Genomic DNA, 23,714 nt, shown 5'->3' with positions numbered 1-23,714 from the left:
CTGCTGGTCCGCAGCAGAGCAGCAAGAAATGCGTTTGTCAGCGCTGGCTTGGAGCTGGAACAAGAAATAATCGGTCTGCAGTCCATTACCCGAGTAGTGTGGTGTGCTGAGCTCAGGTTGACTCTCAAGTTTAAGCAGCTTTTTATGTTTGAGCAAATACTTGTACCATGAAAGGCTGGGATACGCAGAAGGAAATCTGCCGATGGAGGAATTCCAATAAACATTGTTTTGTTCACTCCTCCGGGCTGCCTGCAGGCCCCCCGGTGCCATGCTGGGATCCTTACCACTTCCACACCAAATGCACGCACCCCGAGCCCTGGTTTATGTTACGGGGTGGCCCACAGGGTCCTGTTCCTGCATGCTCTGGGCTGGGGATGGCAGAGCCCAAACCTGAGGCTGGGCAGTGCTGGGCGCAGGGGGATGGTTTGGGTTAACCCCCTAAATCCCCACCCGATTGCGTGAATCCCAACGCGCTTGGCAGAGAAGGCAAGAACCAGAGATGTCAACAAAGGGAACAGGACTTTTTTCTTTGCTTTTCTGCTAGGCCATAAGGTTGTTGCCTTTGGTTTTATATGCAAATTTTATGTACTTGATTGTTTATTAAATGGAAGCGGTCCACTTCGTTAACAGTCCCAAATGGACTGGAATAACTGCTCTGTGATGATAAAAATCATAAAGCTAGAGACACGGCTGATTTCCGCTGGCCGTTGGTATTTCTATTGTCTGTATAGAAGAACTAAGAGATCTTAGCTGTTTCTCTTTGTTGCATATTATTGTTGTAACGTAATGATTCAAGTGGGGTGATGTTTTTAAGTGGCAGGAACTAGTTGTGCTTGTCGTTTTGTTTTCATTAGTCTCCCAGTGCTTGTTTGGTGCAAGGTCTCAAATGAGAAAGCTGTGCTGTTACACTTCAAGCTGTAGTGGTACTTAACAGTTAATTTAATAAAGATAAGGGCTAAAAGAAGTATGTTACAAATACGTTTGCTGCTGAATGTATTCCATCACTGAGGCTTTATTTAATAACTGAAAGTAAAGTAAATGTTTGTGCTGGTTCAGGAGACAGTAATGGGAGAATAGGCTGGAATGAAAGCCTAATGCTAATTACCCTAATCAAGCACGCTGATAATCCCGAGTGGGAAACCGGGCGGAAAGAATGATTCACGCAGGTCCATTCATACCAGGTCTGACCTTGGTGCGAGTTTAGCAAAATAAACCCAGCACACCCTTGAAAACACTCCGGCCGCTGCCAGGTGGAGCAAAGCCGAAAGTGCTCGGTGTAACTGGGGTGTTCAGCTTTTTGTTGTTGCTGTTAGAAAACTGACATCACCTTCATTGTGCAGGTTGAAAGATTGCCTGTTGGGACAGGTAGGCAGAGTTGGAGTTACTTTGGAAAAACGTCTGGGTGTATCTCGCTTGATACGAGGATAAAACAGAATAAAGGTGTGCATCAAGGCTTAGTAAAACGCTCCTCTTGGTGTGGGAAGCATGCAAGGAAAATATATGGAATGCTTCTTTTTATTTTTTTGTTGCTTTAAAGTTTAACAGGTGGTGATACATATAGGTGGCCCTGCTGGGGGTAGATCAGTCCTTTAATTTTAACACAAATATGTCATTATGGGTTATGCGGAGTTAGTGAAGTCTATTACAACTCGTTTTTTCTGGTAGCTTGGGGAAAAATGCATGTTACAAGTCTGCAGGTGTTATGTAGTGAATCTTTGGGGGTGTGGATCCTTTTAAATGTAATATTTTAACTTAAATCGTTTGACTTCAGAGTTCTTAAAATGCATTGGCTGCTGGTTCTTAGATACCCAAACACTTAGTGAAATTATTTTTGTTCTAAGCCACCTGTGACCACAGGTGCTGGAGTGTGAAAGAAAACAGCGGATCTCTCAAGATCTAGTGGAGCTGATAAAACAGCTAAAACAAACATGTTAACAGAACACACTCCACTTGATTTGTTGTCAGTGCGGAGCTGCTGGATGTGTACTGAAGCAAGACACTAATATATGTAGTGAAAGCTTGTTAATGTAATGGGTTTGTACACTGCCATTAACACCACGCTTGCAGTAAGCCCTGGCAGATAAGGGTTGGGAATGTTTGGTTTCAGCTTCTCATCTTGCTTGAGGTTTCTGTGCAAGTACCAGATTCACGGGGTTACTTGGAGCAATTGCAAAAATGCAGAGCCACAGCGTGTCGTTGGAGTGGTTTTTACAGCCAGCAGAGACCAGGAAAAAAGAAACAAACTTTCTCACCATATAGAATGTATCTCTATTTAAAAAAGGAAAAAAATGCTGTGCAAGAGCATTTCAGCCAATAAATCTTCCAAATGTCATAAAGATGCCTTCAAAGCCCGTACCACACTCAATCTTTCTTGTCAACCAGAGCAGCAGAAACTTGCAGCTCAAATTCACACCCATTAAACCTTAAGTACTTCTACAGAAACATGTCTCGTGGACTAATAGCAGAGTACGTGCAAATGACATTTTACAGTACAAGAAGCTTCAGAAAAGCAGAATACAGCTGATTAAATAAGATTATTTTAAATAATTATTCCTAATTATCAGTAACGGGCAGTGCACGGCTGGAAGAAAAACAGCCTGGAAGAACTAAATCCTGTGTGGTTCGCTAACAGGCACCTTGGACTCGATGCTCTGCTGGAAGGTTACCGTGCCCTGAGCCTGGATGCTGTCATCCACCGTAAGCCAAAGCCACGGACGTTTCCCAGAAGCCTTTAGCACATGTAAAGCTTCCAGCACAAAAGGCCAAACCCTGCGAAATATCTACTGTGCACAAATAAACCAGGAGAAGGCAGTGGCACGGGGCCCAGCGGCAGCAGGGTGCATGATGTGACCGCCTCCTTGCTTCACAGGGACCAAGCTGCAGGTTTGGTGCCCGCCTGAATTCAGACTGCTTGTGGTGAGCTTCTGCTTGACAGCACCTCTGCCGCTCTCCTTTTGGTCATAAAGAAAATATCTGCCAGGAAGGTGGATTGAGAGAGCCCCTGCTTTAAAGGGAGCGCTGCGAGCACCCAGGGGCTCTCCGGAGCTGCTCCAGGCAGCCCCTGTGGCAGTCCCAGAGGTGGGCTGGGGGGCATAGAGGGGTTCACAGCGGGGCTGGCCACAGACCCTCTAATGGAAACGAGCTGCCGACCGTGATAAAGGCATCTCTGCTGGATCAGTGTGCCAAATGGTGGCTGTGGTGCAGCTCCTGGAGGACCTCGGAGCTGCTCCGGGCTGACCCGCGTCGCGGGGCATGCTGTCCCCCTGGGAGCATGGGGTGACCCTAAGCGTGGCAGAACCCGGGGGGGTGGTGGGCTGGTGCTGGGTGTAGCAGAGCAGCTCATCCCCAGCTTCTCCCCCCAGGAGGGAGGAGAGGGGCAGCAGCGTGGTGGGGCTGAGCAAGGGGGGCTTCCTGCAGAGTCAGCCCCCTCCCACGGCTGAGCGACCTGTGTCTTCCTCGGCTGGCTCTCTGAGATTTCCACTTGGGCTAGGTGGCTCAATTTATCTTGTTCAATTTATGTTTCCTTGATTCTCATCCTCAACCCCGTAGAGATCTCAGCCCTTGAGCTGGATTAGGACCTAAGCTACAAATCTGATTCTAAATTTGGATGCGGATCCATCAGCGCTTGGACTAGAAAGGGGTTTTGAGCGTTTTGCCCTTCGTAATGCTTGTACTCTGCTTCTTTCCCTTTTATGCTCTTAAACGTCTTCCTTCTTATTTCTTCAGGAGTTAAATGAACTCACATTATGTAAACAGTGCTCCTCGCTTGCTGTGGTGTGCAGCATGCCCAAGCAAAATCAAGATATGCTGGTCTCCTGCACTTTTCTAACTGCTTATATAAATGGATTGGCAAGGAAAGTATATTAGTTCAAAGAACAATGCTTTGAAAAGCTGAAGAGAATCCCTGGAAGGAGCGGTTAAAAGATTTGGGGAATTTATCTTCATTAGCTTGCCACTTAACTCTTGGTCCTTCCTGTTTTAAAAGATATTGCTACCGTAAGAGCATCAGCTGCCTTGTGGTGTGCTTCCTGACGGCAGGACAAGCGCGCTTTGTTGAAAAGCTGAGAACTTTGTCACACTATCTTGAAAGCCTCTCAGAGGCTTTAATCAGGCCCTTTTGATCACGCTTGCAGAACAGAAAATTTCCCCTGACTTGCCTGTAACAAACTGCTATTGATTTGGTTACCCAGTTATGTGGTCTGTGTAGGTTTGTGCAGAATTGTGCCTTTTAACCCATTAAATTCTGTGAAGATGGTTCCAATAATGGATGGGATGAGCTGTTCTGCTACAGTAGCACTCTTACTGTGTTAATCTGTTAATATAATTACTTAATACAACAAATTAAGCTTTTGCTGAAGCATTCATTGCTTCAGCTTGTGGTACCGGCCAGTTCCAGAGCTCCCTTGAACAAAGGTGCTTTCGCACAGCGCTGCGTGTGCCCTTCCCCTCCGTGCCCAGCACCACCCCGTCCCCAGTGCCCCGTGGAGCTGGCGGTGCTGTACCCACAGCGCCACTGGGGGTTCACCCCCGGAGGTTTGCTCTGCCCTGACTGCTCCTACAGGCCTGGCAGGCGCCTGGCGTTGGTCGACGGGAGGGAAAGAATAATGCTGTGTGTGTTTCAAGAGTAAACTCCTCTTAGTGCAAATAATCTCGCTTACTAAATGAGATTGCGCAGCTTCCAACACCGACTGGCTTAATACAACAGTTGCCTTGGCGTGCATTATTTTGTTGGCCTGGAGTCAGATGCTAGCACTTAGTAAATCAGCACGAGGCCCCAGCGGCCAGATAAGATAGCCACTGTTGGGTTTGGGGCTTTTCCCAGACCTGCTCCAGAGCATCCCCCTGGCTGGGGGAGAGGGCGGTTGGTTTTTCTGAGTGTGGCTTGGCCTGGCGATACCTCCCACAGCCGGCGCTGTTGGGTGCGGTGCAGACTGCCCCGGAGAGGCAGCATCCTCCAGCCCGATGGCACCGTGGTGGTCTCCAGGGCATCTCCAGCAGCACCACGCTGGTCTTGTGCAGCTTCACCCAGCTCTGCATCAGCTGGCATTGGATTAGCGGCAGCAGGAAGCACAGGATAATGATAATTAGCAGCCTAATTTAACCGGTAGCTGGTGTTCACCTCAGTGTGAGGGTCGCTGCCATGGCCCGTGTCGGGGTCATCGCTGGTATGGCTGTGCGAGCTCACTGGGCTTCCGAATGGGGCTGGATTCTCGCTAGCTGGGGAAAGAAGAACTTCTGGGTAGCTTTATTAAAAATATTTAAAGGTTTTTGCTTTGGGTGTGCTTCTGCCATACACTTGACTGCTCTGAGTGAGTACTGAGGCTGCTGTCGGCCCAAGGCATGGGCAGAGCTCTCTGGGCTGCTGAGTGGCCTCGTGCCTGCAGGGCTGTGGCCGTGGGGTCTGCACAGTACAGCTGGGGTGTGTGAGACAGTGTTTGATGTATTTATCCTGCCCTGATTCCAAATAAATCCACTATTAAGACATTTTTATGGTTGTCCAAAAAAAAAAACCAAGTTAAAAATCCTGGGCTTTGGCACGTCTTTTTCCTTGGGCTGTAGAAGACAAAGGCTGTCCTCGCAGCCTGGCTGGAGCAGGAGCACGCGAACAGCCCCGATCCTTCCAGCACGGGCAAGCTGGGGCAGGGCGCGGGCGGCACCACGGGACGCGGCCGCACGCCTCCGGTGGGTGCTGCGCGCCCCGGGGGAGCTGCGGCTCTTGGTTTGGGGAGCCTGGGAAGGGCAGCACGGGGAGAGGGGCCGCAGCTTGTCCTGGCTCCGGGGATGCTGCTTACGCCAGCCCAAATCGCATGCCCTTGGTCTTGTCTCAATCTGTGCCCATTTAGCCTTAATCCCGCAATGGTTTGTTCTCTGCAGCGAAGAACAAAGAGGCCTCACTGCTGTCTTTGTAACCCTCCCTATTCAGTACCCGCTCCTTTGATGGAGGGCCCTTGTGAGAACACAGCTCCGGTGACTCAGTGCAGGGATTTTAACTTCACAATATATCCAGTTACTCTCAAATTTGTGCACACCTCATTCATGTCATGCATACCGTGGTTACAGCAGACCGTAGCCCTCTCTGAGCAGAGGCATGAATGGGCGCCTCTGTTAAAAGCTCTGCGCCGAGGCCTCTCGTTGCTACTGGCCTTTAATTTCACTGCCCCGTGGAGATGTTACATCCACGTGCAGCACACCCGGTTGTAACCTGCATCACTTGGCCAGAGCCTCAGTGCGCCCAGCCCTAGGTTTGTCACTAGTACAACTACAAAAAACTAATTTGTTCACGAGGGTGGATTCTCAGCAGCAGGTTTTCTTCTGGAAAAGTGGCTGTTAAGAACCTGGAGCATTCGGGTTTGAGCCGACCGCTGCTGATGTGGGTGCTGGCTGCTAGCAGCTGGCCGGGGGGGGCTTGACCGAGCCCCCCAGATCCCTCCTGCTCCCTCCTCGTTTATTTGTTTACTTCCATGTGGTAATAGAGGGTCACCCTACCTGGGTGCTTGACTCCAAGCATATGTTCTCCTACAAAGATTAAATTTAACATTGTCTCCTTGTCCTTCTGGAGATCCTGGCTTTGGGGGAGGCTCTCCGTGCGGATCCCCGTGGGGAGGAGCAGGTAGGGCAATGCCCAGGGCTTGATCCCGTGTTCAGGTGCAGTGCAGCGGCCCAAAGCCTGAAGGGCTTGCCTGTGGCTTCTTTGGTGGCAACGGCTTCGCACAGCTGGAAGTTGGGGGAGCTTGGCTTGAAGCACTTTAAAGGCTATTTGCCAACAAATACGAGCGCTGGACCTGACACACGTTGTTACAGCGATTCCCAAGCTGCTATGACACTGATGCTGTATCTCAAACTAATGAGTTCTTGGAGCTCAGCTCCATTTCAAGCCCTCAGTCATCTACATGGATATCATAAAATGCTAATATGAAGATGCTGCCAAAATAACTTGAAATAAACCAGAAACTAAAAATAGGAAACAGCTAAGAGCCCCATTTATGAACAGCTTATTCTCCAAGGAAGCTGCAATGTGGTTAAGATCAGTGCAAGGGGAAAAATCCGTCAGACATCCAGACAGCATTGAACAGACAGGAACAAAACGCAGCTGTATCGGGTCAGACTGAAGGGCTCAGAGTCCAAAAGCCTGCTGGCAGCGGTGGCTGAGTGGTGGACACCAAGGGAAACGTGTGACAACGTGCGAGTGCATGGAGGTGCTTCCTTGGAGGAACTGCCTAAGCTGCTGGGTGGCTTTCAGGTAGGTCTGGCAGCTTCTGTGGCTGCAGAAGGAGCCTAATATTGGGTGAATATCGTGTTTTCTTACCCAGGTTCAAAAAAAACAACGGGACAAATTAATTCCAGGAAAAAAAAATAAATCTCTCCGGGGTTAAAATGCCCTGTGTCAGAGCTTTGCAGCTAATATGGGCTGTGTTAAGAAATACCTCCTATTGTTTGCTCTGGGCTGAGTCATAGGGGAGCCAGGATGGGGAAGGAGGTAGCCAGGCAGGTTTTTTTAGAGCAAAAGTGCTGGCTGGAGCTATTGAAGAGCGAGTGGTAAATGTTGATTTGCTCTGACAACGCAACAAAAGGCTTAATTCAGGCTGTCAGTCCTGCTTAGATGCAGAAAGTGATTTGGAGCTCCTCGAACACCTCCAGGTCTGTGTCTCGGTGGCACCTGGAGCTGTGGTGGCGGGGGGAGCCCTGCTGCAGGGGCAGTGCGTGCCGGGCTGCCTGCTGGCCTGGGGGTGCACAGGGCTTTGGGCGGTGTGACGGCTAAACCCTCTGCAAATTCCCTCTGAAAATAAGAGCTTTAAAAAGCAAACAGAAAGAAAAAGGTGAAAGCAGACGTGTGCGTGCCTTCTTTAAGAGGCTGCTTATTTAGCGCTAGCCTGCGGTCATCGCAGGGGCTCGGTGGCACCACGACGCAGGGGGCCGGTGCCCAGCAGCTAACCAGGCAGCTGGAGGTGGGTTACCCTGGGCACCGAGGGGAGGATGGAGCAGCGATTCTGTTTTCTGACTCTTGTGTTTTATCCTGAAACCAAACTTGGTGAAAATGGGGCTTCTACCGGCTGACCCTGCCAGGAGGCAGCCTCCGGCCTCAGCAGCCTCTGGCCTGGGGGCAGGCAGCCTCCCTCTGGTCCTCAGCACAACTCTGGGCACGGTGAGGCACAGAGCCATCACCTGAGACAGGACTGCACTGGTGTAAATCAAGGCCGAAAAGGAGTCGAGGCACTGTTACGCTAAATACAGCTAGGTATGGGGGGCAGAAAGCCACTCCGTGCTTTGGGCCACGTGTTGGGTTAGCAGAGTGGTAACAGATGCTCTGGGTGCCCGAGGAGGAAATTGAAGGACAAACGTGTAGTTATTAAGAGCTTAAATGGGCGTGTTTACCTGTCCCGTCTGTGTTGTATCACTTTATCGTACTGCAAAAATTAAAAACATATTTGGGCTGATGTAATCGAAAGGGCAATTTCTCAATTTTTTTATAGGCTGTAGGTTTGGCCTTACGTCTGACCACAAATGGTACCTGGACATGTCATTAGTTCCTCAGGAAAGACGTTAAGTTTTATAAGGCTTTGGCATTCCTACAAAAAACAGTAGGAAAGGGTTGTGGATGCTTGATGAGCTGCGTTATGTTCCGTGCAGAGCTGCAGAGAGACAAGTTATTTGAATGATGGTCAGGAAAAACTGATGTCAAATGTAACATCTCCCCAGGAAGCAATTAGGGTGACTGCTCTCATCTCTAAATTACATATTTATCCAAAGTAGAGGGTTTCACGTACTCCTCAGGGACTGATTCTCACAGCATGTTTTAGGGCCTGCAAGCTAAAGGAGCTTTCTTTAAAGAGGGAGTTGTATTGTTTGAATAAAGAGATCTGTTCGAATAAAGACGTTGGATCTGAAGAGGGGACCTGATCACGTACTGAGGCTGGCAGAAAGCTCATGCACCGAGAGCCAGCACCTGATGGCATTGCATCCCTGACCCTCAAAGGTGCAGGGATGGCCCTGGCTGTGTCCCTGCTCTGGTAGCTGCTGTTGGTGGAGGCAAAATGTGTGGGTCTCCAGAGATAACTGTTGTTTCAACCTGCTTGTTTCAATGGGTCTCTTTAAAGTGAGCATTCTTTTAAGTAACCCTTCTGTGTTCTCCCGCCTAGATTAACCCTGGAAGTAAAGCAGCCCTGGCAAACCTGTGCCCAGGAGACATTATTCTGGCAATTAACGGGGAGAGCACGGAAACCATGACGCACCTGGAAGCACAAAACAAGATCAAGGCGTGCATGGACCATCTGCTGCTCTCTGTGAACAGGTAGGTGCCGCACGCCGCTGGCTCAGGCTGCAGGTGCCGTGTCCGTGTTGCTGAGAAACGCCTCTGTGGGCATTTCTGTGCAGCCTGCTTCCCGTCCTGCTCCCTGTCCCTGCTCCACAGTATGACTGCTCCTGGCCGGGGAGGCTGGAGGAGAAGTCCCAGTGCCGCTCGTGGTGCAGCGTGCCCCGCGATGCTGCGCTCCCCGTGCCCTTCCAACGAGGGCGGCCGCTGCTGCTCTGGCAGCGGTTTCTGCCTGTGCCCCTTCAGAGAGGGAGATGCGGGAACAAGGCAGCCTTGGGGCTTTGGTTTCTTACGTGCTCTGTATCAGCTTTGCCTGACACTTCTCCAGAAGGCTTGCAGCTGGCCCCGGAGCAGGCGTGCCGTTAGATCCAGTTCTTGATGCATCCCAGCAGCCTGTGTGGTTGTTCTGTGGTTTTTAGAAACAGTGAGACAAACTATTTCTGAAAGAACACTGGTACAATACATGGGCCCGGGTCACTTACACGTGTCTGGGTTCTCATTTGCACCTTGCAAGGCTCCTGCAGGCTGAACTGGGTCGAACCCTTCAAGGCAGTGGAGCTCCTGTTCGATTGACTCCCACCTATCAATTTCCAAAGTGTCTGTTGAATTAATACACCTTTGAAGGTGCTGCCAAATACATGTGAGTTCTTTGTTTACTTCTTTTACTGTTTCAAAGCAAACTGAAAGCTTGTTTCTTTTGCTTTCCATTGGAATTAATCTTTTAGCTAAAGACTTTGAGTGCAGGCCACAAATGATCTAGTCCTACTGAGTGCTCCTTATAAGGCTACCACGGGACTGTTATCTCCAGTAGATTTAAATAAGTTTGTACTAATTGTCCACTTCAGATTAAAAAGGCATTTCCTGCTATAAAGAGCTGTCACTTGCTGTTTATACTTCTTTTAGGAAATATGCAGTTTCTGACTGGAAGCCTGGTCCCGGCCCATGGTTGCAGCAGCCCTGCTCAGAGCAGGGAGCGCTGCCCTGGATGGGAAACCTGGTTTTGTTCTGGGGTTTCACGAAACAGGGTCTGCAATGCCTGGCTGCAGCAGGGGCTGCTGAGCTCAGCCTGTACCATGCAGGTTACGTGGTTGCTTCTTTGGGGAAGAAAGGGGAGGGAAAAAATAAAACAGAAAACCCTTCACGTGGGTAGAACTTCACATAGCCAAGGAGGATTGTCCTGCCTTCTACCAGGCGACGTTTTTGGGAGGCTGGACCACCTATTTACACCCAGCAGGGCTACCTGGAGCAGGACAAGGATTCCCTCCCAGCCCCGCTCTCCCAGTGCTGGTGGAGCTTGCTGTGGGCTGTCTGAAAGCACAAGAGAAGTGGAAACACTCGTGTAGCAGGAGGATTCGGTGGTTCAACAATGGGACATCTTTTGTCAGGAGTTAGAATGCAGTTTTGCTGAAAACAGCTTTCACCTGAAGTCTGGCAGCATTGTGTTCTTGTGTGTGGGTTCCTACTACCTGAATTTATAAGCTGAAGTCCTATTTTCTCACCCCATTTTAGCCACCAGTATCAATTGGCGTCTGTCTGACTGAGATCGAGCCGCAGGTGTTCCTTTTTTTGCCCTGAACATTGGCATACTTTCACATCTGTAGATTGCCTAGTGTCCTCTTGTAATGGTGCAGTTACTCAGTTACACGTTTATATTTGGAAGATAAAACTTAGATGAATAGTGAATGGGAACTTTGTCATCACGGCAGCTTGAAGACTTCTTTCCATCCGTTCAGCCAGATGTGAGGCTGTGCCAGCGACTGCCATCCAGCACCGCAGGGAAGCTAGTGCCCAACAGAGCGGTTCAAATAGTCCTGGGACGTGCCTGGGATCGGAAACTGCTTTGTCCGTGCCTAGAACAGGACACTGCCAGAGATGACTCAAGTGCCTTAATGAAATCATCACCTTTTCCATGGAGGCTTTTTAATCTGTAACCTGAAGGCAGTGTTGCTGACCCCACTTTATGGCTGAAGAGCGGAGCAGGAGGAAGGCGTCTCGCCCGGGATCTGGGGCAGGCTTTGGAAGTCATCCACTAAGGGCAGGCAGTGGCAGGTTGTTAAAACCAGAGCTGGAGCTGTTATGGCATCCAGCTGTCTGCTGATGGGCTTGATGGCATTGCCATCTTGAGACGAGATAATTTAGTGGCTTCTGACCTTTATACATGTAGGCATGCTAAGAGAAAGAGATGGCTTTGTTTTCTGTTATGCTGTGCTGACACTGCAGTGGTTCAGGAGTGGTTTCAGGTGCTCTTGAGTCCTGCCTGCTGCAGTTCATCCATATCCTAGAAAGTAAGGAGATGGCTTGTTCTTGTGTCAAAGCCTTGGGTCCCAGTCTCTGCCCTTTTAGCGACTGCTGGCGGGGTTATTTGGTGGCTTTGCCCATCAGAAGAGTCATGCTGACAGCAGGAAGCGGGCGGTACGGGCACAGCCCTGCTGTCCCCCAGTCCTGCTGCGTAGAGCGGTGCTCAGCTCATGCTGGTGGTGCTGGGATCGTGGCAGCAATGGTGGCAGTGTGCTCGGTGTCAGCAGTATCTGTGAGACTGGCTCCCGTTGTCCCAGCAGAGGTTCCCATCCCGGCCGCAGTGCAGAGGGACGATGTCCAGCCCGGTGCCTGCTGCTCCAGAGCAAAGGGTTGCCTTTTTAAAGCCACAAGACCGATGCACACAGCACCTGGGGACGATGAGGAATGGCTGTGTGTGGGGTTTGGCTTTGGGAACAAGACCTTACAGCTGGTGCAGTTACGTGGTTCTTCAGAAAGCAAGCACCTTGCTGGGCCTTGAGAGCTTTCTGCATCTCCTTAGCGTGGCCTTGCTCTTGGTAGGAAAAAATGAATAGTTTGTTTTCTCTGCAGTGAGAAAAGCAGCTCCAGTGACACGTTATTAGCTCTATTTTTAGTCTGGCCAAGCAGAGTGCTCGGTGACATGGCTCTTGGACTTCTCCCCTGTCTCCCGAGTGACCTCCTGAATCCAGATGCCTGTGCCCAGCCGTTAGTCAGCGCGGGAAGCGCGTCCAGCAAAGCCTCGGGAGCACCTCTCGAGGAATGCCGTGGCCTCGTGTCTGGGGTGGCTGTGGGTGCCCAGCAGCTGTGTGTGCAGTACTGCTGGTCTCCTCCCGAGCCCTGCGGTGGGACCGTGCCCTGAGAGAGCCCTGTGCATGGAAGGATGGGTTGCTGCTTGCTCATCCCGAAGGATGCTTCTCAAGCAGCGCCCTTTCTGCATGCCCCCTTTGACAAAATCCCCAATGGAGTGATTAAAAAGGCAGTATAGTGTCTGAAGTATTTGAAATAACAAGCTCAGTGGTTTGTCTTTTACTAAATGCACACAAGACTGGGTGCTGAGTGCCTTGCCGAGCAAGGCTCCATCCCGCTCTGAGGGTGGGCAGGGGGCGAGGCGGTGAGCTGGGCGACGGGGGGCTCCCAGCTCCTGGTGCTCTCGGCGCTTCCTTCTGTGCCGTGCCCTTTCTCAGTGAACCCCTGACGTTGTGTTCCTGAGGTGTATAACGAGATTGGGTTTGTTTTCAAATTGTTGAAAGTTCAAATTTAATTGAAAGTTGAGTAGGAAAGTCGGAGTGGGTGAAAACCATACAAGGAAAAAAGGAGCGAGTTGTTGGCTGTCTGACGGGGCAGGCCAACAGACCCGGGTGTCCCGACACCGACCGGACCCGCCGGGTTTTGGGTGCACTGGCAACGCAAAACGGCCCCTCGGATTTGGGAGATGCTGATTATATTTATCAGATTTGCCTGAAAAGGGCTTTCGGTGGGAAAACAAGTAACGAGGATGACTGGTGGTTTGTGCGTAGAACAAACCAGCAGTGCGTAAAGCTTTCCCGTGCGCTGCAGACAGCGTTCCCCTCCGTGCCTGGGAGGAAACAAGCGAGTGGGACGTCCGCAGCGATGTGGGCTGGCAGTAGTGAGGTGTGACTGTGTGGATGGGCTGCAAATAGACGCCTGCATCTGTCCGAAGTCTGTCATTAGAAACGTTGCCCTGGGTTTGGTTTTCTCTTGCCCAGCTGCATGGCAGTCTGCTCACGCAGCCAGAATGGAAGGAAGAAAACCGAGTGCTTCTGGTCAGACGCAAGCGTGTAATTTGCAGGCACCGTAATGGGAGCCAGGTGCTGGGAGTACCCCATCTGTGGCTGGGGCAGGCTGTGGGGCAGGACAGGGATCACAGGCTGGGCAGGGCAGCTGTGGCGGCTGCTCCGGCAGGAGCTGCTGGGTGGAAGCAGGATGGATCCGTGGTGCGGAGCGCGGCTGTGCTGGCAGGAGGGAACCGCGCTGTTCCCTGGGGCATCCAGCACTGCTGCGTGCCAGCTGCAGCGGGTGGCCGCTGGGGAGCAGGAGGAAGGTGTGCTTGTCTCTGTGGGATGTTCTGGTTTCAGGGGGCTGGTGGCGGACTCGGCTCCGTCACGATACGCAGCGAGCAGGGCGGTGACCGGCAGTGGGATCTGCCGGAGCTGTGTCCCCAAACAGGAACCCTGCAGCCTCCCGGTCACCTTCAGCAGGCGTCTCCAAAGGAAGCACAGAAATGGGTGGCTTCCCACTGAGACGTGAGGTGAAGGAAAACCAGACAAGTGCTCAGAAACTCCGTCGGGGCTCAGGGCAGCTGCGTGCACCTGATCCTCCATTTAGTTCTGGGAGGCCGGGGGAGGCAGTGGCTGCAGGCATTGGCAGCAAAACTCGAAGCGCGGTAAAAACAGGCAGGGCCAGGCCCTCCTGTTCTCCAGACAGCAGCAAACGGCAGTCACCTCGGCTGTGAGGAGCTGCAAAAAAAAAAAATAATAATAATTACAACAAAATAATTGCAAGCTTGATAAATCACGTCTGGATCCTCTGCAGCAACATATGTTCATATAAAGAAGTCGCTATTTAAAAATCAGCGTTCTTTCCCATAACCAACCTTTTCTCCTCCTGGAAGGCAGTTGGCACGCAGGCTAGCACATAACATGCTCTGCCCAGAGATAACCAGCAATGCAATGCGGCTCGTCCTGTTCTTACGTCTTACGCTGGAATTCTGTTAGCGCTCTTAAAGAAAGCCTCGCCAGCTCCTTCAGATCGGGCCGTGCCTCAGGTGAAAGCACGCGCAGAGCTGGTTTCAGAGCTGCTGAGGGCTGGGCACAGGGAGGACCTCGGGCGCCGGACAGGAGGCCTGGTGGCATCGCTGTTCCTGCTGACGCACGCGGCTGGCACCTCCTTGGCGGTGCTGCCCGGGCCTGCCGCTGCCCCCCCAGGGGAAGGGCGAGCCGGGAGGCGTGCGCCGGGCTTCTGCCCTCTGCCAGCCGGCGGTTTGCGGCGTTACGCTTCATCCTCCCAGAGGAGCAGGCCTCAAGCCCGCGTTGGGAACGTTTCCCCGTGTGCCCTGCAGCCGGGGGTCAGGGTTGCACAGGGGGACCCTCGGCACGGTGTCCGTGGGGCTGCCCCTCGTGCGCTGAAGGCGCTCCCGGCACCGCCGTGCCTTGTCCCAGCGCGAGGTGTGGGGGAAGCGCTGGCGCTGGGGAGGCTGAGCCGGGTGGGTCAGGATGTCCGCGCCCGCCTCAGCCCGGTCCTGTGTCGGCTTCGTGTCCCTCGGGTCCCCAGGCGAGGCGGCAGCGTCTGGCAGGGCAGAGCCAGCGGCAGGCGCCGGGCAGCTGAGAGAGAAGATCGGTGGCGTTAGGCATCCCCCGTGAGCTGTTACGTGCAGACATGTGGCGTGCAGGGCTGGTGTTCAATCACAAAATCTGCGCGCTTGACTGGAGGCCAGGGATTTCGGAGTTCTAAATAATGTAAATGTGTGGACAACGATGATTGCGTGGTAAACTTTGTTCTTTCTTCCTCACTGAAATTGTCTCTAAGGTACACAAATGAAGAAATTCCACGTCAGGAAAGCATGCATGTTTATTCCTGCCCCGTGAATAGTGTGCTCGTATTCCTGTAATGTGCAGAGAGGATTTCACGTGTCTTGAGTCTGGTATTTAAAAAATAATAACATTGCTGCCTCTTTTCTCAGTGCAATCCGTCGGAAGCCCTTTCTTTTGGTGATAATCCTGGGCTCCTGTGCCTGGGGCTGGGTGGGGGCTGCAGACCAGCACCAAGGGGCCTGGGGCTGTTGTGTGGGGCTGCAGCGCGGACGGACTGCGTGCACGCCTGCTCTTCTCCGAGACGGAGCTTCTCTGGAAGCTGCCTCCCTGCAGGAGGAAGCCCAGGGATGAATCTGCCGGGCACGTAGCCCCCGGAGCCCTGGAACTTCACGGAGCTGACTTTGAGCCTCCCCTGGCTCTGTGCACGTTTTTCTCGTGGCTGCGGCCGAGGCTGTGCGCGTCTGAGCCATGCAGTGGCGGCGCTGGGAGGTGGGAACCGTTACAGGGTGTGATGTGCTCTTACTGGAAACTTGAGAACAACTGAGTAAGTGAATCACAGCTTCCCCTCGGAGCTGTGCGAGGACTAACAGGGGAAAACCGGCTGCTTTCCAGCGCCCAGCTCCACAGGAACAGCTCGAGCCAAGGGGGACGAAGGGAGAAGCAGCACCACGGCCTCTCCTGCGTGTGTCCCGCGTGAGCTGGGTCCTCTGCGTGCAGCGGGGCTCACCCAGCGCTAGCACCTTTGCTAGTATGTGCGAAGCCTCACCTCCTTGCAGAGCCAGTGGAAGCCCCGTGCAACGCTGCAGGGACTGATCCTGCACCATACGGCTACCACAGCAAGCCTCAGCATCCTGGGGAATCACGAGCATCCTCTGGGGCAGCTTTCCTGCTTCTTAGAAGGGTAACGGCCATGTGGGAAATAAAAATCACCTTTGCAGTCATGACCTTGAGGATGCACTGCGGTGGGAGGTGGGCAGTAACCTGAAGTCACTGCCCTGGGAGGGACTGAACAGACTGGGGTGAAATGCAGCGACATGCACACGTTGCAGAGGCGTGCAGCTGGTGCCCACTCACGCCTGTGCGCCCCATGAGAAGAGCGGGTGGCAGCATCCCGGGATGGGCTGGCGCTCCTCTGGGCACTGCTCACCCCTTTATAATGGAGCAAGTAGATACTCAGTAAGACGCAGGAGCTCTTGCAGCTTGAGTGTAGCTCTGTAAACGTAGGGAAGGAGACTTGCAGATCGTTACCAGGTGAAAAAACACTTCGGTAAAATGTGCGAGCATATGCAAGTAATTTCTGGAAAATGATATTGAGTCTTTTTGAAAACAAATTGTGGGATAAAAGGTGTCTGCAACTTTCTTTATTTTCTTTCGTGTTGTCTTGTTAATGGGCCTGTTTCCCATGAAGCCCCATGTCTAAGGCCTAGCACTAACCTGGGTAAAGTTATTTTTCTTAGGATTGTTCTAGCAGCCATTAAGATAGAGCAGAGCATTGTTAATGCACAGTAATGATTTCCACATAGCTGACTTTAATCCCCTACAACACATCTGAAAACGCTTTTCCCGTCCTTGAGCCGTAAATTAAACAACTCGGAACATTTGAGCGCGGTGTCTGATCTCTCACCCATTACGCTGGAGAAGTGTGATTAGCTTTTGCTGTTGCCTAAACGCAGAGCTGTGACTGCTGGCAGCACGGGGTGCCTCGGGGTGGCCGTGGTGACCCCGAGGTCCCTGCTGTGCCCCCATCCCAGGGCCCACAGGGGCCTCCCCCTGTGCTGGTCGTGCTGGGGATGCTGCCTCGGGTTAGCTCGTGTTCCCCTGGCAAAGAGGGGTCTCCTTCTCACCAAGCCTCAGAAGGTTTTCATTTCACTCTGGTAAGGCTGGCGATTTCCCCAGTCCCCTTCGCTTTGCAGGGAGTTTTCGAAAACGCCAAACAGAACCTAAACCGTGCCATATCGGTTTAATTTCAGAGCAGTTCAACTGGAAACTGCAGCCGAGGTCAGTCTGGGTTTGTTCCGGCCCTTGCTGGAAGCTGCTCAGGGCTGCGTCTTGCTTACTGCGGCGTCTTGCTTACTCCAAAAACTCCTGGTCGCTCTAAAGATTTGTTGGTGAAGCCCTTGAGTTTAATCATTAAAAATGCTAACTACGAATGGTCTTCTGCATGCAAGCCTGCAGTCTGACCGTGCTGTCCTGAAGTGCACAGACATGATGACTTTCGAAGCTGCCAGTTATCTGTGTCCCGGGACAGCCGCCGTGGCTTGTCGGGGTGCGGTGGGCTGGGAACCGCGGCGTGGAAGCGCTGGCAGCACCGCCGCCAGTGCCTTGGCTTAGCGCGGAGAGATCTTGCTGTTGCTTATCGCTCTTATCTCCTGGAAGCAAAGTCGCTTTATGAATCTCATTTCTTACTCGTTGGCAAATTGAAATCTTCGGGGATTTTTTTTTTTTTAAGCTGTATTTGGCATGTGGTCTCCAGAGCTGCACAAACAGGAATGTCATAACCGCCCGCTTCTCGGCGGCAGTGCGAACAAACAGCAGGCTAGTTCAGTGCAAGGGGAAAAAGCACGGAAATTATAACCACGATTGCTGCCAATGCAATTAGGTATTCTCATTGTTCTGAGCCTCCAGATGAAATTCTTAACGTGGAAGCAATATACACAGCACTGGGTGATGGCAAAAATGGAGTCGGGGTTGTTGGGAACGCTGCCGTTCCTGGGAAGGTCAGCTTCCTCTGTCCCAGCAAACTGCAGTCTGAAAGAGCAATTTAGAAAGCAGGGTCCCAGCCTAAAATCAAATAACTATAGTAGAGTGTTTATCAGAACCAGACATCTTTTTCTAACTGTGACAAAGAGCAAGCTCTTTGTTGAAAAAGCTGTGATGGTGGGGGCCCCGAATCTGTAAAGGCAGGGTTGCATGCTGACAGGTTTCGATACAGGATACTGGAGGTAAAACTTTGCATCAAAGATTGCGGGGTTAAAACTGCTCCTTGTTCTTCACACTTGGACTCTGCAGATAATTAAACCAAAACTGAACACGGTGTGCAGCTGGGGCCAGAGTCCGAGGAGGGATGCTTGGCTGCAGCGGGTGATCCCAGGCTACGGGAACTGGAGCTGCTCTTTGCATTAAGAGGTGCGCAGGCTGTGAGGTTAAACACAGCGATCTGCTCCGTGTGTTGGGCGTCTGATCTCGCCCTTCATCCCCAGCGAGGGTGAGAAGCAGTACAGAACAGGAGCAGCTGGCTGGGGCGGCCTGGGGGAGCCGTGCCCGAGGCTCCTGGTGGGAAAGGGATCAGGGAAACCTCCTGGGAAGCCTCTGGGCAGTGACGACACCCTGGCTTGGCCTGGAAGGACTGAAGGTGCTTTTGTGAACGGAAATTGGGTTTTAGGGCCTCCTGTCTGCAGCACCTGGGTAGGAAGGTTGTGTGACTATTCATACAGGGTCACACAACCTTCTCGCTGGAAGGCATTTCTACTAGTCCTGCTGTGTTCTAGCGTGTAGTTTCCGCCAGGTTGTGTGTATGTTTATGTTCTTGGATATTTTTATTTATTTAATTTTAAGCTGGGTTTGCTTTATGTCCCATTTCAGAGCTGAAGGGAAGACCTGGTCGCCCCCCGTGCTGGAAGATGGGAAGGCGCAAGCTTACCGGATCAACATCGAGCCCGAGCCACAGGTACGGGGCAGGAGCCGATGCTGAGTTTTCAAATATTGCTCATGGTTTCTCTCTCGTTGTGAGCATTTTTTGGTGCTCACAAAGCCCCTGTGAGCAGGCGCTGTTGGCTTGGCTGCGCGGCATCCCAGGGTCCCGAGGCCCCCAGCCCTCCCTCAGTTCACTCCAGGATGAATGAAGAAGCGGCCAGGGTGATGCTCCGAGGGGCGGTGTTTGCCTTGTTCCCTTCAAGGAGGAGCGAGGAAATGCACCGAGAGCAGGGAGGCGACCAAACGATGAGCTCGGCTGCTGGGAGGACAGGGCCAGGCTCTCCAAGCACCACCAAGAGCACATCGGTGCATTCACACCCCTGAATGCGTTGGCCGTCGCAGCCCTGTGACACATCCGTGGAATCTGTGAATATTTTGCATTCCCATGCAGTGAAAGCAGTCAGCAGATGGGGGTGAGGGCGTTTGCTCGTGCCACAGCGTGATGACCCGTGGGATGGCCGTGTCTGCCAGCCTGCCCCGGCTGCCACAGAGGGGACACCGCTTGTCCCTCTGCCCTGCTGGGTGATCTGTAGCCTTGGCAGGGAGTTCTGGCCATGGTTGTTTCATTAATCAATTATGGCAATCTTTTTTTTTGACGGGGTTTTTTAATAGTCTTTGATGTGCCCAAAACCTTATGAATAATGTTAAATAAGGAACAAATGTGCAGCGGTTCCACTGCCAGATACAACATTTCTGAGGTTTAATGCAGATTGGATTTGATTCTTACTATTAATATATGTTACATGTGGATCTTTTTTTTAAAAATTAGTCAGTTGCATAGAGCACAATGAAGGGGGCAGTGATGGATTTCCCTGAATCCAGACCTACACTGGAAATGTCTAAACCTGGAGTAGTCAGTGGCTAACCAGACAGCTTTGTGGCAAGGCCCCAGAAGAGGTGTGGGAGCAGGAAAAAGCAGGTAAAGCGAGCACGTTCCTGCTCTTGCTCCTTCCTACAGCTGCAGCCAGGTGGGCAGCAGACCTGTTCCTATACCTCCTTGCTTGGTGTCCTCCTGGGTTCCTGGCCATTAGCTGTCCTCAGCCCTGGGTTTTTGCAGACATCCTCGGCCTTGCCTGATGCTAAGGGTGGTGGCAAGCCCCTTGCAGGAGCTGTCCTGTCCCTGGAGCAGAGCTGACAGCTGTGGCTGGAGCCCCCCCGGGACCTGCTGCGGTCCTGCGTGGCGCCAGTTCAGTCCCTGCAGCAACCTCGTTTGTTAGGTAGCAGGAAAGAAAAGGCTCGTTGTAAAGTAACGGCTTGGCTCCGAACGTGCAACCTTGAGGTGTGCTTCCTAGCATCTGGAAAAAAGCAGTCTGCTTTGAAACATGGGGAGGCGGGGGGGGAAATCCTGCCGGAATTCTGCCCTCAATTTGCACGAATAGATCTGGGGTTATCTTTGAAAAGGTTTTAGATTTACCCCAAGCAGCCTTTCCAGTAGCGTGGAGCATTTGTTATTCTTCCCTCCAAGGGGAATCCAAGAATCAACTTTTCTGCTGTTCTGGGCAAAGATGTCTTCAAAGTCTTTTGACTTCTGGCTGGAGTTCCCCTGCTCTGAGACATGTGAACGTAGGCAGAGTGACTAAATTCATGTGATTTCTAGGAAAGCGTGTATCCCATAATCTCAGTTTGTTTAGGTTTATTACTGTGGAAGGTGTGAACCAGCTGATAAGCTCTTGTGCTCTTTGTCTTCAATTCTGTTGTGGTTTGTCAGCTGAGCTTTGTGGAAAACCCCTGCTCCGACCAAGAATGTAATCAATCCTCCTTATTAAAACTTTGATTAATGCCATGACTGCAGGGAGTAATTGCCATTGGAATGGAAGAACTTGGAAACTGGGAGTGCTGCTTGCTCCCATTTAGCAGAAATGTGAATCATCTCAATGGACTAATACTTAACTGATAACCAAGGTATTTTTGTACTGCACGAGGCTTTCTTTAACAGTGAGAGTCTGTAGAGAAAATGATGAATTTGGTGATGTTCACTGCGTCCTAACAGGGGCTGTGTGTTTGTCCTGCACCGACGTGTGCCGCCCAAGCTGTGCAGGGACATTCGGAGTAGTTTGTGCTCCCCAGGGAGCCGTGCCCTTGTCGTAGTTCCCATGGTGCTGGTGTGGCATCATTGTTACGTGGTGTGAGCACCTGCCCAGCTGTGAATCAGTCCTGGCCGCCCCATTTTAGCATCACAAGCAGCGCCCGAACCTCTCCATGGCCAGGGAGAGCACAGCACCGGTGCGTGGGATGGGATCGCTTCCTGAAAATCCCCGTCCTCGGCCGCCTGTGGTGTGAGCCGTCCAGTCAAAACACCGCCATGTGGTGCTAATAAAAGCGTGGGATGTTTGTTTTCTCGACCGGAGCCGTGCTGCTGGAAGTGACAGCTTTCTGGCCACGCGGGGCCGGGAGCGCGGGCTGCGAGGCAGAGCCGTGGCCGCGCTCCTTGCCGGTAGCTTCACGTGCCTGGGGTGAGAGGGATCGCAGCGAGTTCAGCTGGCAGCACACAGACGTGGCTGGGAGGGGACGTGTGTCCTCCCAGACCTGGGCACTCGGACGGAGCCAGCTGGCTTGGTTGGGGCTGGAGCCTGGCCTTCCTCTCGCCTGTCCGCAGCAGGCGGTTATCGCTGCATCCCGTGGGATTGGTGCTGTGGTGCCACCATGCCTGTGTAATGTCACCGGTGTGGTTGTCACAGGATGGCTGGGGACATCGGTCGGTGCTCTTGGTCCCCATCCTGCCCCCCCTTGGTTCTCCCTCGCACCATGCCCAGCACTCGTGGCTGTCCCAGCCCGATGCGGGGCGGGCTCTGAGCAGTGAAGAGCAGGAGCCAGCCGTGCCGTAACGTGGGATAGTTGTGCAGGCAGCATGGGAAGGCTGTTCCTGCTCTTCACTTCATTTTTTTAATTATAACTTTTCCCCTATATTGTCTTATTTTGTGGTTGACTGTGAAAGCAGAACTGTGGCACAGAGGGATCATGAGCGCAGCCCCTAGGATACAGCCAGCTGGGGGCATGTGCCAGCATCCCTGGTGGTGGGCCTTGGCTCCAGATGGTTCCACACAATCACAAGTTCTTTATTAACTAATTTTCCATAACGTAAAAAGCTGTGAGGCTTACTGGGAACTGAGCTGTATCTACAGTGTGGCAGCACAGGCAGTCTTTGCTGATGCTATAAAACTCCAAACAGCTTGAAAAGGGTCTTTTAAAAAAGGGTCTTTTAATATTCTTATGTTAACTTTTTGGTCTCATTACATTGTCTTAACAAGGATGAATTACTTCTCGTTTGATTAACTGGCTTAGAGAGCTGCTTCAAATTATTACTGTGTTGCTGTTGCAGAGGAGACTTCGGAAACCATATTTGCAAAGGGCTTTTTGCCACAGGCCATCCTTATTTTTATAAGTCGGGGTTAAAGCCTCCTGCAGAGGGGGGATTTCTGTGCAGCCGGGGTGATGCCTGCTGCGGGGAGAGCTCGAGCCCCCCGCGGCAAGCCAGCCCGCGCCCCTTGGAGCTGGAGCTTTGCGCAGGCAGCGAAATGCCTGCCCGTCCTTCTGGGAAAACAAGGGATGAGATAATGCCCTGGCACGGCGCTGGGCTCCCGGCGCATGGGAACTCCCAGCTTGTTGGTTGAGGGCTGCTAACAGCAGAAACATGCCGCGTCCTGACAGCCCCTGCAGCTGGAGTCAGCCCCGCGCTGCAGGTCCCCGGGCAGCATTTCAGTCGGGTGTCTCGGTCTCCTGCACCTCCAAAACTCGCTGATCTCATTCACCGGGTGAAGGAGCTGCTGCTCACAGGCTGGCGTGTGCTTGGGGGCTTTGTTCTGTGACCTAATATTGAATCCCCTGAAAGCAAATGAATCTCCTCGGTGCGTTGTACTGCGTGGAGCTGCAGTAGCTGTAAGCCTTTATGTGGAATTCTCTAGGTACCCCTTATGTAAGTCAGCATCTTAGCAAGCGAGCTTCAATGATCCTAATGTATGAAAGAGGAAAGAACAACTTGGGGATAAAGGGAAAAGAAAATTGGAATTAAACTTCAAAATGGGGTTTTCTTCTATCCAAATAACTAAAACAGTTTGTTCTGATTGAAGCTAAATAGGAGCTCTACTAAAATCATAACACCTTGGGTTGGTTTGGGACAAAGTAGGAAATACCACTGGATGAAGAGCTAAGATACATGTACGCCGTATTATTTTGCTGGATAACATCAGCTTCAGTGGTGACCCTCAGCGCAGGTAAGGAAGCTGCACGCTGGTGTACTCAGCACACTGTCTGTGTGAAAGCACACGTAGCTCGCTGCGTTTCTCTTCTTACCAAGCAACCATCAGGAGGAGGGACCAGTGTCCTGCTTCAGTTTCCTTGTCGCTCACCTGAAATGAATGAATGGCCCTTTGCAATCACTCGCTATCGTTTCCACGTGCTGATGTGTTCCTGAGCCAGTGGGGCACTGGGAAAGGAACCCTGAACACGGTGGTACTCTCCCACTTCCCTAGAGATTCGTGTGAAGAGCAGTGGGCATCGTCAGCTGCCGCTGCGAAAGGCCGAGTCCCTTGGGAGGCTGCTCAAACAGGAGCTCGGCCTTGGGCCTCTTCACCTGCGGTAACTTCACCTAAAATTGCTCCTTGTTCTGGTTCCATGGGAGACCTTGTGGCTGAAGCCGTCTCAGGACTGAGCTGAGCCTCTTAGGCACGGCCCGAGCCTCAGCACAGCGCACCGTGTCGGTGCTGCAGCTGCTCTCATCTCCGAACACGGCGGTGCCTCTGCCGAAGGGCTTCATCTGCAGGGCTTTGGCTGAAAGCACTTTAAAAACGCAGCGAGTATATCTGGCGTCTTCTGCATACGCCCCCCAGTTATCCTGCTTTTTATAAAAGTGTTAATAAAGCAGATACATTGGTACAAAGCCCTCC

General features: G+C 52.1%; 1 protein-coding gene across 1 annotated transcript in view; it reads left to right on the top strand.

Moving 5' to 3' along the window:
* The window catches only part of PDLIM4 (PDZ and LIM domain 4), a 43,368-nt gene that overhangs the window by 3,697 nt on the left and 15,957 nt on the right, over positions 1-23,714 (top strand). The window contains exons 2-3 of the mRNA XM_080555445.1: positions 9,138-9,289; positions 18,721-18,805. Coding sequence (XP_080411571.1) covers positions 9,138-9,289; positions 18,721-18,805 — 237 coding nt within the window. The remainder of the gene's footprint in view (positions 1-9,137; positions 9,290-18,720; positions 18,806-23,714) is intronic.

Source organism: Anser brachyrhynchus, assembly GCF_964034855.1.
Source record: "Anser brachyrhynchus genome assembly, chromosome: 14".
Classification (NCBI taxonomy): Eukaryota; Metazoa; Chordata; class Aves; order Anseriformes; family Anatidae; genus Anser; species Anser brachyrhynchus.
This window is presented reverse-complemented; position numbering and strand designations above follow the sequence as displayed.